The sequence below is a fragment of the Taudactylus pleione genome, unplaced genomic scaffold, assembly GCF_031769625.1.
Source record: "Taudactylus pleione unplaced genomic scaffold, aTauple2 ptg000711l, whole genome shotgun sequence".
In the NCBI taxonomy this organism is placed as follows: Eukaryota; Metazoa; Chordata; class Amphibia; order Anura; family Myobatrachidae; genus Taudactylus; species Taudactylus pleione.
The window spans coordinates 13,157,769-13,174,034 of NW_028285113.1; the positions used below are offsets into that span (position 1 = coordinate 13,157,769).

Here is a 16,266-nt window from a genome sequence, read left to right on the forward strand (position 1 = left end):
GCGTCACTTTGAAAAATTTGCATACGCATCTAGCGAGCGCATGCATATAGCGAACGGGTCTGAATCAGGCCCATATCCTAATCATGGCGATCTTCTGTCTGCATTTACCAATTTGACTGATAATAATCATCACTTTAGATTTCATTATTATCACGCGTCGGTCTAGTTTTAACAGCAGTTTTGGTGGCTTGGCCCATATCGCTGATTGTTTTAGGATGTGTGGCCAGCATTTTAGATGACTGGACGCATTTATACCTACGTGCCGTGTCTGTATGTGGCTCTGGGAGCAAGATACTTACACATGTGATATAAAAAGGAACCTCCCACAATAAGATGAATTGCACATTATTTGTCACTTTCTTTCCTGCTTATTTTGGAGGGACAAAATAAGCATTTGGTAAAACTGTTTCTAACCTATGTAGGCTACTTGATTGCTGGAAATTTCAGTCATGTATCAAATAAATTAGAGAAAAAGCACTAACAGAATTCTCCCTTCCGTATTCATGACAACAGAACTTGAAAAGACCTCTTAACTATTTTGTTTTTACTTTGTTGCAACAATGTTGCAGCTTTCTAGACTCTCAAGACTCCAGATGCTGTTTTTCAACCATAACATGGCAGAAGAAAAATAATCAACATTTGTGAAATCATCTGATTGTCAGCAGAGGGAATACATCGCAACACGATTTAGGGGACGGCTTTTGATCTCTGGCACATCCAAAACACTGTTTGTTATTTATCTTAAGCTGTGATTTTGGCAGTAAATAAAATAGATTTGGACCTAACTGAACACAGATTGCAGCATTACGGACTCACAATGGCTACTGGGGTTTATCGGCTGTTGATCTGGATTGGCAGAAAACATGGTTGGAGGGTGACAGTGATTGGATCTAACAGCACAAATAGGGTCCCTTAAGATCCGTTCCTTTCACCGGATGCGTCGGGTGGTGAAATGCGTTACAACACCATATTATCTAAGCAACTAATCAGACCCATTATTTTACAACAGAGATGTGCTTTTTGTGTGCTGTTACATGTGATGGCACTCTTCTATAACAGTAAAACACCCTCCAACCCCCCTCCCCCCAAACATAGGTAAGCTTAGCAAATAGTGTGATCAAGAACACATTAAACAAACAACACAAGAAAATAAAAGATGAATTAGCCTATATTGCAGATAGTAGTGTACACTCCCAATGGTAGTAAGGCTGGAAAATGAGAACTATATTAGCTACTGTATGACAGAAAAAAAGACAACTTTTACCTCTCCGGTTGAGGCGGTGGCTTTGGGTTTTGCTTTGAAGATTTCCTGAAGGAGAACAATGAGGAGAATGGGGAGCGAATCCTGAGGAAAGACGGTCCAGAGCTGGAGGTCTTTTGGGACTGAAAGTTTCTAGATGTTGTCATTCTAGAGGATTCAGGCTCTGAAAGTACACAGTAGGGCTCGGTTACCACTGGTCCACATAGAAAGTACACAGTAGGGCTCGGTTACCACTGGTCCACATAGAAAGTACACAGAAGGGCTTGGTTACCACTGGTCCACATAGAAAGTACACAGTAGGGCTCGGTTACCACTGGTCCACATAGAAAGTACAGAGCAGGGCTCAGTTACCACTGATCCACATAGAAAGTACACAGCAGGGCTCAGTTACCACTGGTCCACATAGATAGTACACAGCAGGGCTCAGTTACCACTGGTCCACATAGAAAGTACACAGCAGGGCTCTGTTACCCCTGGTCCACATAGATAGTACACAGCAGGGCTCTGTTACCCCTGGTCCACATAGATAGTACACAGCAGGGCTCTGTTACCCCTGGTCCACATAGAAAGTACACAGCAGGGCTCAGTCACCACTGGTCCACATAGATAGTACACAGCAGGGCTCTGTTACCCCTGGTCCACATAGAAAGTACACAGCAGGGCTCAGTTACCACTGGTCCACATAGAAAGTACACAGCAGGGCTCAGTTACCACTGGTCCACATAGAAAGTACACAGCAGGGCTCGGTTACCCCTGGTCCACATAGAAAGTACACAATCACAGGATGGTGCTGCTGCAAAAGTGGGGACACCCTGGCTAGGAAAACGTTAAAAGTGGTAATGTCCACACTGTCAGGGCAGTCTTCATACTTATTTAGAATCCCCCCCCCTATCACAATCAAAACAGTCTGTATCCACAGCTGTGTCCGTACACAGAACCTAATGTGATAGCACAGCCTCCATCCACGATAATGCACAGTCACATAGCATAGAGCGAGTCTGTGCCTGTGTGTGCCCTTTGCGATACAGTATTTATCATACAATCAGAATGGATGGGATCAAAGTACAAAGTATCTGGCTATAGTTAGAGCAGCTTATAAATCACCCAGTCACAGCAACGCGCAATTCAGCTTCATTACACAGTAAGAAAATAACAAAAAAACAGTAATCGTCAATAGCAGAAGTGCATGTTGGGAATGGAGTGTGATTAGGAAGTGACAGGGAGTCTTCACTAACACGGTCATAGGGGTCAATTCAATTTCGGCTGAAGCCCGCGATGTGCTGTTGCAGTGGCGTGAAAGTGCCAGTAAATGGTGCACCAAATTGCCACAATAACGCCATTTTTTTGGGATCTGTGCTCAGAGCCCCCTCAGGAATAGCATAGGTATGGCGGCACATGCACGCACTAGATTGTGAGCCTTGTCAGCATCGCCCGGAACCGAATCGACCGCATTGTGTAGACACACTTCATTGTACCAGATCACATAACAGAAGACCTGCTATGGTTGTGCTTTTACATCTTTTTTATTATCGTACAAAGGGGGCAATGTGCTCAGCTGCGTACATAGGGCCTGATTCAGAGAGGTACGCTAATGCCGCCGCCGCTGCTGCATACTTAGATGGTGTGCAAAAATATGCAAATGATGCAGATTCCGGGAGATTTAGCCGCTCACTGGCGGCTTTGCAAAGCCAAAATTCTGCATAAATAGTCGCAGCATCTGCGTATAAAGACGCAGCATTCGTCGCAGATCATTCTATTGTGGCAGTCCTGAGCGAGCCTGTGGTCCCGCAGAATGGCCGTGGGAATAAAGATGCTGCAGCCATATTTATTGCGTACGGGATCGCAGACGGAGAGTGTGACGTTCCCAAAACGGTCAAGTCACGCTTGCATTCTTTACCACCACTCCCCGTTCCCTCCCCCAAACACTCCGACTGTCAATCACACTGCAAATAATAAGTCACTGCAAGGGAGTAAAAAGTCGCTGCGAGGGACTACGGTAATTTACCTTGGCGCATGCGTTGTGCGACTCCGATGCATGTGCAGTTTGCCAATTATGACTCAGCTGCAAAAACACTGGCATAGTGTACATTTCAGGCCCTCTATAGGGTGCAAGTTAAAAATAGTGATGTTACTAGTCACGATGTGCTATTACGGAACGGCTAATTTAATTGCCCTATAGACGTACAATCCAAGGCGGACTCACACTGACATCACATCAGATACAAAAAACCTATTGCAGTACAAATAGAAAATGACATAAATCAAGTCTTTGGGCCAGATTCAATTAGCCGCAAAAATTACAGCGCAAGGAAAAGTGCTAGTAGCCTCGGACTTGTACGCCTGGAGCTACAGTATAGCCCTTTTCCTTGATTAGTAAATCCACGTCTAACACGCATTAACCCATAGATTCCGGAATAAGTGTACGTAGCTATGGGTTAAGGCGTTCGTGGCACCTGCGCAGATTTGAGTTCAAGCCTCCCTTAAACGGAAATCCGTGTTAAGTGCAGATTGTAGGGTGCCGCAGGCAACAATAGCCCCAGCCACTGAATTAGTCTGCGGTTAATTACTGTGGCTAATTGAATCCGGCCCTTTGAGTTCCTTCTATATCAGGGGATTTTTTAATCCATTCCCCAAATTCTCCTAACACTCATGTTGTCAGGATTTCTTTAATCTTGCACAGGTGAGTTAATCTATGTTGCTGGGTCAGTAATTTTCCCACCTGCTTCCACAGGCAGAAATCCAGGGGCGTATTACCCCTTGGCCAGGATGGCACTTGGCGGGGTGCCACCTGGCAGTGACACCCGTGGTCAGGGGATAGTACCTGGTGTCGGTGTGCTCCCCTGGGCAGTACTTGGCCCATAGACACGCACAGCAGGTAGAGCAGTTACTGGCGCAGTTGTCCGGCACTGCACCACACTACAGTGAAGAAACTCAAAATAAACTAGAGCTCCCAGCAGCCCTTGCTCCTGGGAGGTCCGGGCAACAAGGGCTGTCAAGAGCTGTAGTTTCTTTTGAGTTTGATCACTGTAGTGAGCACCGCACACCAGCGCTAGTAACAGTGGAGGTCACTCAGACCTGCTCGCGAAGCAAAGGTCGCTCGTGAGCGGGTCGATGGTACCGAATTGCGCATGCGCACGACGGAGGGAGCCCCGTCGTGCGCATGCGGGGGTCTCGCACCAAAGGGGGCGTGCTGTCGATGGTGACTGACAGCACGCCCCCTTTGGTGGGCGTGCCGGGGGCGTGGCTGCCAGACGGAGGCGGTCCCATGGGAACGCCTACCGTCTGAGTCTGGCCCCACTAGTGATGTCAGTGGGAGTGATTTTGGCTCTGATAGAGCCAAAATCACTCCTGGGCTTGCGGAAGCGAGACCCTACCGCAGGGTCTCGTCGCAAACCCGATGGTCGCGATGGTCTTTGACCATCGCGACCATCTCTTTGGCCGCTCGCATAAGCTGTGGGTGGTCACCCACAGCTATGCGAGCGGCCAGGAAGCCGCTCCAAATTTAGCTGGGACGGCCCTGATTCAGAGCGAGCGCTCTGGTCAGAGCGTTCAGCTCTGAATCAGGCCCCGTGTATGGACTGCACTGCAGCACTAACACCGCCTGGTGATGTACAAGTACAGTGCTGTTCTAGGTGATGCATGTTAAAGATATTTTTACAAGAATTAAATTTTTTTTTATATGTATATATATTAAATTCCAATGCTGGCACTCATCCTTAGACCAACTCAACTTGCCTGGGTGCCGCCGAAGAAAATATAAACATTGTACAGGATGCATACGTAACACGCTCAGGACTTAACAATAAAAATATAGACACAGGTGATAAACACCTAGTTACTGGAACTGTCCAGTCAACGTACTGTATGGTCAACGTTTAATTTTTATTACAAAATTACTTTTATTACAAAACATTACGAAATAATTATAATAAAAATTAAACGTTGACCATACTTGGACAGTTCCAGTAACTAGGTATTTATCACCTGTTCAGATTTATATATATATATATATATATATATATATATATATATATATATATATTTATTATTATTAAATTTTTCCCCATTTTTTTTTATTTTTCATATGTTGCATGTGTATCAACAATTGTATGTCTCTACATAGGGTGCTTATTCCTTTTGTTCATTGTCATTGCTTATATTTCTTTGTTAATTGAGTGACATTTATATTTTTAGCACACACTATAAATATACAATCGTAATGATACAGCACCTATGACACAGGGATGGTATAGTTACATAGCTGATTTTCCCAAGAATGGCGTCAATAACTATACATTGGAAGTAGAATATTACTGAAAAATGATGCCACCACATTGGGGCCAATATAACAAATACAGGGGCAAAAGCAAAAACTGGACACAAAAGGTGCTTCTTACCAGAAAAGTTACTACTGTGTGGCATGAATAGGGACACTACTATGCGGTGTAATGTGAGTAAGGGATGGTACTGTATAGAGTAATTTGAATTGGGGGCACTATTGTGTGGCCACGCTCCTTCCTCACAAAACCACGTTCCTTTTTTCGCACGCGTGCCTTCCCTATTTCAAATATGGGGTGGGGGATGCCAGTCCCTTATTTTGCCAAAGGCGCTCGGACCCCTAAATACACCCCTTCTGAAATCCTCAAAACATGCCCTATTCTATATGAATTGTACGTTTTTTTTAATAGAATTAGGGCCGAATTTAATTAGCCACGAAAAGTGCCGTTTGTAGAAAAGTTTTCTCCGATTTGCACTTTTCGCCTGTTATACACCCTGATACTTGTCCCACACATTATATGCAAACATAAGAACAGGAAGGGAAAAGATCAGTGTCTGACTAGTTTATTAGTAACCTATAATGGGTCATCCAATGTGCACTCAACGGCTACAGCTGAACAAAGATGTCAGTTAATTACAGGTATTGGGTGATGGTTCTTCTTCCTTGCAGGACTCTACAGCTTATCACACTTCTCATAGGGACCCATTTATTATTGCATTTCTCGGCGCGATATTAGCGCCCATGATCGCATTGCAGGGTGTGATCATACCACCCAGATGTATGAAAAATCAGGGGCTCCGAAAGGAGCCCGCCCCTGCAATGTGCTGGGAGTGAAGTGACCGCATTAGCAGTGTCTTCATTGCTGTGCCGGGACCTCTGCACAGGTTGGGTATGGTTTCCAGCAGTCGGGATCCCGGCGGTCAGAATCCCGACGCCGGGATCCCGACAGGGTTAACATACCGACACTTGTTGGTCGGTATGCTAACCCTCCTCCTCTCCCTACCCTAACCCTCCGTTTGTGGTGCCTAACCCTAACCTCCCTTCCTAGTGCCTAAACCTAACCCACCACCCTTAGTGTCTAACCTTCCCCCTTGTGCCTAACCCGCACCCTAACCTCTGATACTTACCTTCGGGTGCAGCCGGTCGGTATTCTGGTGTCGGCATTCCGGGGTCAGTATTTAGAACGCTGGCATTCCATCAGCCGAGATGCTGACTACATCCCCTCCTGCGCATGTGCATGGGCTACAGACCACACATGCCTGGTGGCACTTGCTGGGGGAGGTTCCTAATAAACCCTCTACAGGCTAGTTATGTGATGTGTAGCCTATAGGCTACAGCGGCTTACGCCATCTTCAGATGGCGTAAGCTGCAGGGACCAAGTTCCAGAGTGCTTCACATTCTGGAATTTGTAAATCTGACAGCAGAAAACAGGTGTTTTTGGGGAATAAGGTGTAAATAGTGAATGATAAATGGGCCCCATAACCTGATTGGTGTCTTTTCTATGCATATTGTATCCTAACGGCCCCATTACTGGGCCTGATTCAGAGATGCTCGTAAGCGGCCGCTCGTTCGCTCCGAGCGATGTTCGCACATCTGCGCATGCGTATGGGTTCTAATGCGCAGGCGCCAACCAGTCAGTGCGGTCGGAAATCGTGTGCTCGCAAAATAGCGAATGCCTGCTAATTTGAGTGACAGAAAGAGGCGTTTGTGGGTGGTAACAGGGGAAGGTGCTTGAAAACGGGGAGTGGAGATCTGAATGCAGGCGTGTCAAACGGTCAAAACGGGTGTTTTAAGGGTGTGCATAATTAACAAAGCAGCGTCATCGACCACGTCACTTGGTTGTCTTTTAGCCTGAACTGCTCGCATGATTGCGGTAGGAAAATCCAACCACAAGCACTGCGAGCAGTTCATACGCCTTTCGATGTACTCGATTAATCAAATAAATAGCGGAGATGACGTAGGATGCGAGCGGCCAGGGGGCGTTTTTTTTCAACATAGAGATAGAGACATAGAGGCGTCAACAGACCGCAATGAGCGTGCGCTTAATTTAAATAGCCAGCCCCTTTTTCTGAACGAGCGTCCGCAAATAGCGTCCGGCTCTGAATCAGGCCCTCTGTCCCTTACACTGCATACACTGGAAAAGTCTGTCTGCTGTCAGATTCAATTTACACTTCTGCAAAATAATCATTTATATTTCATTTTAGACTTGTGACTGAACGGTAATATTACTAATATGTCAGCACTATCCTAAAAATATTACCGGTAGTAAAAATGTAATATTAATATTTTTATACAAAACAAAATATTCTAGGATTTTTATTTTTTTCAATAAACCATTTAATGACCTGAAGTCCCAGCTTGTGGGGACATGTTTTGTCTTCTCTTTAAAGAGTATGTGCAGCCTGACACACTGATGGCTTCAGCAATTCCTAGGGCTGAATTCAATTAACCGTGATGACCCATTAATAGGTGTAACTGTAACTTTTTACGGGAGATGCAAATTTGAAGCTATCCAATGATAATGTGCATTAATTCTTCAATACAGTTACCGCGTCTTTTTTTCCGGGACCTCCTGAGCAGCTGAAAAGTTGGGGAAAATCCCTATTTTAAGGTAAAAATGTGGGGACTTGGTGCAGAACCCTGGGACACCCTCCTTAATGATTAATTAGGCACTAAGAAGTTTTAATTAGAGTACTTTGTCCAATATTGACATGTCATTTTTGGGTTGATTTTCTGCAAAATGCTGAATAATGGGTGACAAGGTGTAGGACAGGTATAAGGGGGTGCGCATGCATGGGACTGAAGTTTTTAAACTTGTAGGTGGGAGTTACAGGTGTTTTTTTTTTTTTTAAAAGAGGCTAAAATGACACAGATATCTACTTACAGGCATTTATATGCACCCCCAATTTATCTAAAACAACAGAAAACACTTGTTTTTGTTATCATATTTTCACTGTTTTTGACACAATTTAAGAACCCCAAATACTTTGCCACTAAAAAACTTCTATATAACCATTATTAGTTTGCATTTCTTGGGGGTACAGGCTGATTTCCGTATTTTCACTTAACGTATAAGCAGCAAGAATTACCGCGTGCATGGCGGAATAAGCATTTTATAATGGAGTTGCACATTAAACTGGAGCACGCATACAAGTGTTAAGTGAAATTACTGGGCAATATGCACGTTAAATTAACACATGATAAAAAATTTTATAGCGGCATATTGAATACAGGCCTTAGCCTTTTAAGTCGAGAGGTGCTAGTGACATCACTGAGACAAGTGACACTTTGTGTGAATTAAGATGCAGCTTATTGGCCTCTCCACAAAATGGCTGCCTCCGCTTTGTCTAGAGGTGATAATGCATTGTGTTTTACAGTCACATACAGGATGGCCCATGGTGTAATAATGTAATGGTTAGCATTACTGCCTCACAGCACTATGGGCTTGGGTTGAAAATGTGTGTGCTATATAAATGACTGGTAATAAATAATAATAAACAATTTACCACAGATCCCGACTATCCTACTTTGGCGGGACTGTCCTGATTTTTGAAGACTGCCCTGCAGTCCCGTAATCAGGACATTTTCCTGATTTGTGAAGGATTGGGAGGTGTTCCACTGCCGCATGCCGTGGAGGTGGGTGTCTTCACAATCTGGGCATAAATTAATAGGATTTTTCATGCCCCCGTCCCACTTTGGAGACCTCCGATTTTGGGAAGCATGCATTTACCAGCATTGTATTTAGGTGCACAATTTGCACTGCCCACAGCCACCAATCATCAAACAGCTTTTATCTAAATAGCACAATTCAGAGCATGAAATTAACTTACTGGTTACTACAGATTAGTTTACCTTAACACTAAATGTAAGTAAATGAGCCATAGAGTAATACAAGTCAAAACCATATTTTATACATATTGCTCTTTGCAAACCTTATGAAGCTACTCCTCACTACCCTGGGCTGTATTTAAAAACAGATATGATTATATTACATTTTGAAAATATATTGCCTATAAATCACCATGGGAAAACTAAACAACAATCACAGATTCAAGCAGATGATATGCCTGCTGTGCTATTAGGCCTACACAGTATGTACGTGCCCCGGGGAAAGGAATTCACACGGCAGACTTTAACCACTTGTGTACCGTGTCTGAGGCACTACACTGTCCTACTTACAGACTACTATAATGTGTCTGAGGCACTACACTGTCCTACTTGCAGACTACTATAATGTGTCTGAGGCACTACACTGTCCTACTTACAGACTACTATAATGTGTCTGAGGCACTACACTGTCCTACTTGCAGACTACTATAATGTGTCTGAGGCACTACACTGTCCTACTTACAGACTACTATAATATGTCTGAGGCATCACACTGTCCTACTTGCAGACTACTATAATGTGTCTGAGGCACTACACTGTCCTACTTACAGACTACTATAATGTGTCTGAGGCACTACACTGTCCTACTTGCAGACTACTATAATGTGTCTGAGGCACTACACTGTCCTACTTACAGACTACTATAATGAGTCTGAGGCATCACACTGTCCTACTTGCAGACTACTATGTGTCTGAGGCACTACACTGTCCTACTTACAGACTACTAAACTGTGCATGAGGCACTACTCTGTCCTACTTACAGGCTACTATACTGTGCATGAGGCACCACACTGTCCTACTTACAGGCTACTATACTGTGTCTGAGGCACCACACTGTCCTACTTACAGGCTACTATACTGTGTCTGAGGCATCACACTGTCCTACTTACAGGCTACTATACTGTGCCTGAGGCACTACACTGTCCTACTTACAGGATACTATACTGTGCCTGAGGCACTACACCGTCCTACTTACAGGCTACTATACTGTGTCTGAGGCATCACACTGTCCTACTTACAGGCTACTATACTGTGCCTGAGGCACCACACTGTCCCACATATATACAGGCTACTATACTGTGTCTGAGGCACTACACTGTCCTACTTACAGGCTACTATAATGTGTATGAGGCATCACACTGTCCTACTTACAGGCTACTATACTGTGTCTGAGGCACTACACTGTCCTACTTACAACTATACTGTGTCTAAGGCACCACACTGTCCTGCTTACAGGCTACTATACTGTGTCTGAGGCATCACACTGTACTACTTACAGGATACTATACTGTGCATGAGGCACTACACTGTCCTACTTACAGGCTACTATACTGTGCATGAGGCACTACACTGTCCTACTTACAGGCTACTATATTGTGCATGAGGCACTACACTGTACTACTTACAGGATACTATACTGTGCATGAGGCACTACACTGTCCTACTTACAGGCTACTATACTGTGCCTGAGGCACCACACTGTCCTACTTACAGACTACCATATCGTGCCTGAGGCAGTATATCATCCTACTTACAGGCTACTATACTGTGCCTGAGGCACTACACCGTCCTACTTACAGGCTACTATACTGTAGTGCCTGAGGTACTACACCATCCTTATCTATCTACTAACAGGCTACTGTACGGTGTCTGAGGCACTACTCCGTCCCAAACTACCTACTTACAGGCTAATGTACTGTGTCTAAGGCACTACTCGTCCTAAACTATCTACTTACAGGCTAATGTACTGTGTCTGAGGCACTACTCCGTCCTAAACTACCTACATACAGGCTAATGTACTGTGTCTAAGGCACTACTCCGTCCTAAACTACCTACTTACAGGCTACTGTACTGTGTCTAAGGCACTACTCCGTCCTAAACTACCTACTTACAGGCTACTGTACTGTGTCTAAGGCACTACTCCGTCCTAAACTACCTACTTACAGGCTAATGTACTGTGTCTAAGGCACTACTCCGTCCTAAACTACCTACTTACAGGCTAATGTACTGTGTCAGCGGCACTACACTGTCCTACTTACAGGCTACTATACTGTGTCTAAGGCATTACACTGTCCTAAACTACCTACTTACAGGCTAATGTACTGTGTCTAAGGCACTACTCTGTCCTACTTACAGGCTAATGTACTGTGTCTAAGGCACTACTCCGTCCTAAACTATCTACTTACAGGCTAATGTATTGTGTCAGAGGCACTACACTGTGTCAGAGGCACTACACTGTCCTAAACTACCTACTTACAGGCTACTATACTGTGCATGAGGCACTACACTGTCAAACTTACAGGTTACTATACTGTGCCTGAGGCACCACACTGTCCTACTTACAGACTACCATACCGTGTCTGAGGCATTATATCATCCTACATACAGGCTACTATACTGTGCCTCAGGCACTACACTGTCCTACTTACAGGCTACTATACTGTGCCTGAGGCACTACACCGTCCTACTTACAGGCTACTATACTGTGTCTGAGGCATCACACTGTCCTACTCACAACTATACTGTGTCTGAGGCATCACACTGTCCTACTTACAGGATACTATACTGTGCATAAGGCACTACACTGTCCTACTTACAGGCTACTATACTGTGCATAAGGCACTACACTGTCCCACATACATAAAGGCTACTATACTGTGTCTGAGGCACTACACTGTCCTACTTACAACTATACTGTGTCTGAGGCATCACACTGTCCTGCTTACAGGCTACTATACTGTGTCTGAGGCATCACACTGTCCTACTTACAGGATACTATACTGTGCATGAGGCACTACACTGTCCTACTTACAGGCTACTATACTGTGCATAAGGCACTACACTGTCCCACATACATAAAGGCTACTATACTGTGTCTGAGGCACTACACTGTCCTACTTACAACTATACTGTGTCTGAGGCATCACACTGTCCTGCTTACAGGCTACTATACTGTGTCTGAGGCATCACACTGTCCTACTTACAGGATACTATACTGTGCATAAGGCACTACACTGTCCTACTTACAGGCTACTATACTGTGCATAAGGCACTACACTGTCCTACTTACAGGCTACTATACTGTGCATGAGGCACTACGCTGTCCTACTTACAGACTACCATATCGTGCCTGAGGCAGTATATCATCCTACTTACAGGCTACTATACTGTGCCTGAGGCACTACACCGTCCTACTTACAGGGTACTATACTGTAGTGCCTGAGGTACTACACCATCCTTATCTATCTACTTACAGGCTACTGTACGGTGTCTGAGGCACTACTCCGTCCTAAACTACTTACTTACAGGCTAATGTACTGTGTCTAAGGCACTACTCCGTCCTAAACTATCTACTTACAGGCTAATGTACTATGTCTAAGGCACTACTCTGTCCTAAACTGTCTACTTACAGGCTAATGTACTGTGTCAGAGGCACTACACTGTCCTACTTACAGGCTACTATACTGTGTCTAAGGCACTACACTGTCCTAAACTACCTACTTACAGGCTAATGTACTGTGTCTAAGGCACTACTCTGTCCTACTTACAGGCTACTATACTGTGTCTAAAGCACTACTCCGTCCTAAACTATCTACTTACAGGCTCCTGTACTGTGTCTAAGGCGCTACACTGTCCTAAACTATCTACTTACAGGCTAATGTATTGTGTCAGAGGCACTACACTGTGTCAGAGGCACTACACTGTCCTAAACTACCTACTTACAGGCTACTATACTGTGCACTACACTGTCAAACTTACAGGTTACTATACTGTGCCTGAGGCACCACACTGTCCTACTTACAGACTACCATACAGTGTCTGAGGCAGTATATCATCCTACATACAGGCTACTATACTGTGCCTGAGGCACCACACTGTCCTACTTACAGACTACCATACCGTGTCTGAGGCATTATATCATCCTACATACAGGCTACTATACTGTGCCTCAGGCACTACACTGTCCTACTTACAGGCTACTATACTGTGCCTGAGGCACTACACCGTCCTACTTACAGGCTACTATACTGTGTCTGAGGCATCACACTGTCCTACTTACAGGCTACTATACTGTGCCTGAGGCACTACACTGTCCCACATACATAAAGGCTACTATACTGTGTCTGAGGCACTACACTGTCCTACTTACAACTATACTGTGTCTGAGGCATCACACTGTCCTACTTACAGGATACTATACTGTGCATAAGGCACTACACTGTCCTACTTACAGGCTACTATACTGTGCATAAGGCACTACACTGTCCTACTTACAGGCTACCATACTGTGCATGAGGCACTACACTGTCCTACTTACAGACTACCATATCGTGCCTGAGGCAGTATATCATCCTACTTACAGGCTACTATACTGTGCCTGAGGCACTACACCGTCCTACTTACAGGCTACTATACTGTAGTGCCTGAGGTAGTACACCATCCTTATCTATCTACTTACAGGCTACTGTACGGTGTCTGAGGCACTACTCCGTCCTAAACTACTTACTTACAGGCTAATGTACTGTGTCTAAGGCACTACTCCATCCTAAACTACCTACTTACAGGCTACTGAACTGTGTCTAAGGCACTACTCCGTTCTAAACTACCTACTTACAGGCTAATGTACTGTGTCTAAGGCACTACTCCATCCTAAACTGTCTACTTACAGGCTAATGTACTGTGTCTAAGGCACTACTCTGTCCTACTTACAGGCTACTATACTGTGTCTAAGGCACTACACTGTCCTAAACTACCTACTTACAGGCTAATGTACTGTGTCTAAGGCACTACTCTGTCCTACTTACAGGCTACTATACTGTGTCTAAGGCACTACTCCGTCCTAAACTATCTACTTACAGGCTAATGTACTGTGTCAGAGGCACTACACTGTCCTACTTACAGGCTACTATACTGTGTCTAAGGCACTACACTGTCCTAAACTACCTACTTACAGGCTAATGTACTGTGTCTAAGGCACTACTCCGTGCTACACTATCTACTTACAGGCTCCTGTACTGTGTCTAAGGCGCTACACTGTCCTAAATTATCTTCTTACAGGCTAATGTATTGTGTCAGAAGCACTACACTGTGTCAGAGGCACTACACTGTCCTAAACTACCTACTTTCAGGCTACTATACTGTGCATGAGGCACTACACTGTCCTACTTACAGGTTACTATACTGTGCCTGAGGCACCACACTGTCCTACTTACAGACTACCATACCGTGTCTGAGGCAGTATATCACCCTACATACAGGCTACTATACTGTGCCTGAGGCACCACACTGTCCTAATTACAGACTACCATACCGTGTCTGAGGCATTATATCATCCTACATACAGGCTACTATACTGTGCCTGAGGCACTACACCGTCCTACTTACAGGCTACTATACTGTGTCTGACGCATCACACTGTCCTACTTACAGGCTACTATACTGTGCCTGAGGCACTACACTGTCCCACATACATAAAGGCTACTATACTGTGTCTGAGGCACTACACTGTCCTACTTACAACTATACTGTGTCTGAGGCATCACACTGTCCTGCTTACAGGCTACTATACTGTGTCTGAGGCATCACACTGTCCTACTTACAGGATACTATACTGTGCATGAGGCACTACACTGTCCTACTTACAGGCTACTATACTGTGCATGAGGCACTACACTGTCCTACTTACAGGCTACCATACTGTGCATGAGGCACTACACTGTCCTACTTACAGACTACCATATCGTGCCTGAGGTAGTATATCATCCTACTTACAGGCTACTATACTGTGCCTGAGGCACTACACCGTCCTACTTACAGGCTACTATACTGTAGTGCCTGAGGTACTACAACCATCCTTATCTATCTACTTACAGGCTACTGTACGGTGTCTGAGGCACTACTCCGTCCTAAACTACCTACTTACAGGCTAATGTACTGTGTCTAAGGCACTACTCCGTCCTAAACTACCTACTTACAGGCTACTGTACTGTGTATAAGGCACTACTCCGTTCTAAACTACCTACTTACAGGCTAATGTACTGTGTCTAAGGCACTACTCCGTCCTAAACTACCTACTTACAGGCTACTGTACTGTGTCTAAGGCACTACTCCGTCCTAAACTACCTACTTACAGGCTACTGTACTATGTCTAAGGCACTACTCCGTCCTAAACTGTCTACGTACAGGCTAATGTACTGTGTCAGAGGCACTACACTGTCCTACTTACAGGCTACTATACTGTGTCTAAGGCACTACACTGTCCTAAACTACCTACTTACAGGCTAATGTACTGTGTCTAAGGCACTACTCTGTCCTACTTACAGGCTACTATACTGTGTCTAAGGCACTACTCCATCCTATACTATCTACTTACAGGCTAATGTACTGTGTCAGAGGCACTACACTGTCCTAAACTACCTACTTACAGGCTAATGTACTGTGTCTAAGGCACTACTCTGTCCTACTTACAGGCTACTATACTGTGTCTAAGGCACTACACTGTCCTAAACTATCTACTTACAGGCTAATGTACTGTGTCTAAGGCACTACTCTGTCCTACTTACAGGCTACTATACTGTGTCTAAGGCACTACACTGTACTAAACTATCTACTTACAGGCTAATGTACTGTGTCTAAGGCACTACTCTGTCCTACTTACAGGCTACTATACTGTGTCTAAGGCACTACACTGTCCTAAACTATCTACTTACAGGCTAATGTACTGTGTCTAAGGTACTACTCCGTCCTACACTATCTACTTACAGGCTAATGTACTGTGTCAGAGGCACTACACTGTCCTACTTACAGGCTACTATACTGTGTCTAAGGCACTACACTG

The 16,266-nt window shown here is 44.6% G+C and overlaps 1 protein-coding gene across 1 annotated transcript in view; it reads right to left on the minus strand.

Moving 5' to 3' along the window:
* Window positions 1-16,266, minus strand: part of EXPH5 (exophilin 5) — a 121,295-nt gene that overhangs the window by 22,494 nt on the left and 82,535 nt on the right. The window contains exon 3 of the mRNA XM_088456717.1: window positions 1,265-1,424. Within this exon, the coding sequence (XP_088312843.1) occupies window positions 1,265-1,424 (160 nt within the window). The remainder of the gene's footprint in view (window positions 1-1,264; window positions 1,425-16,266) is intronic.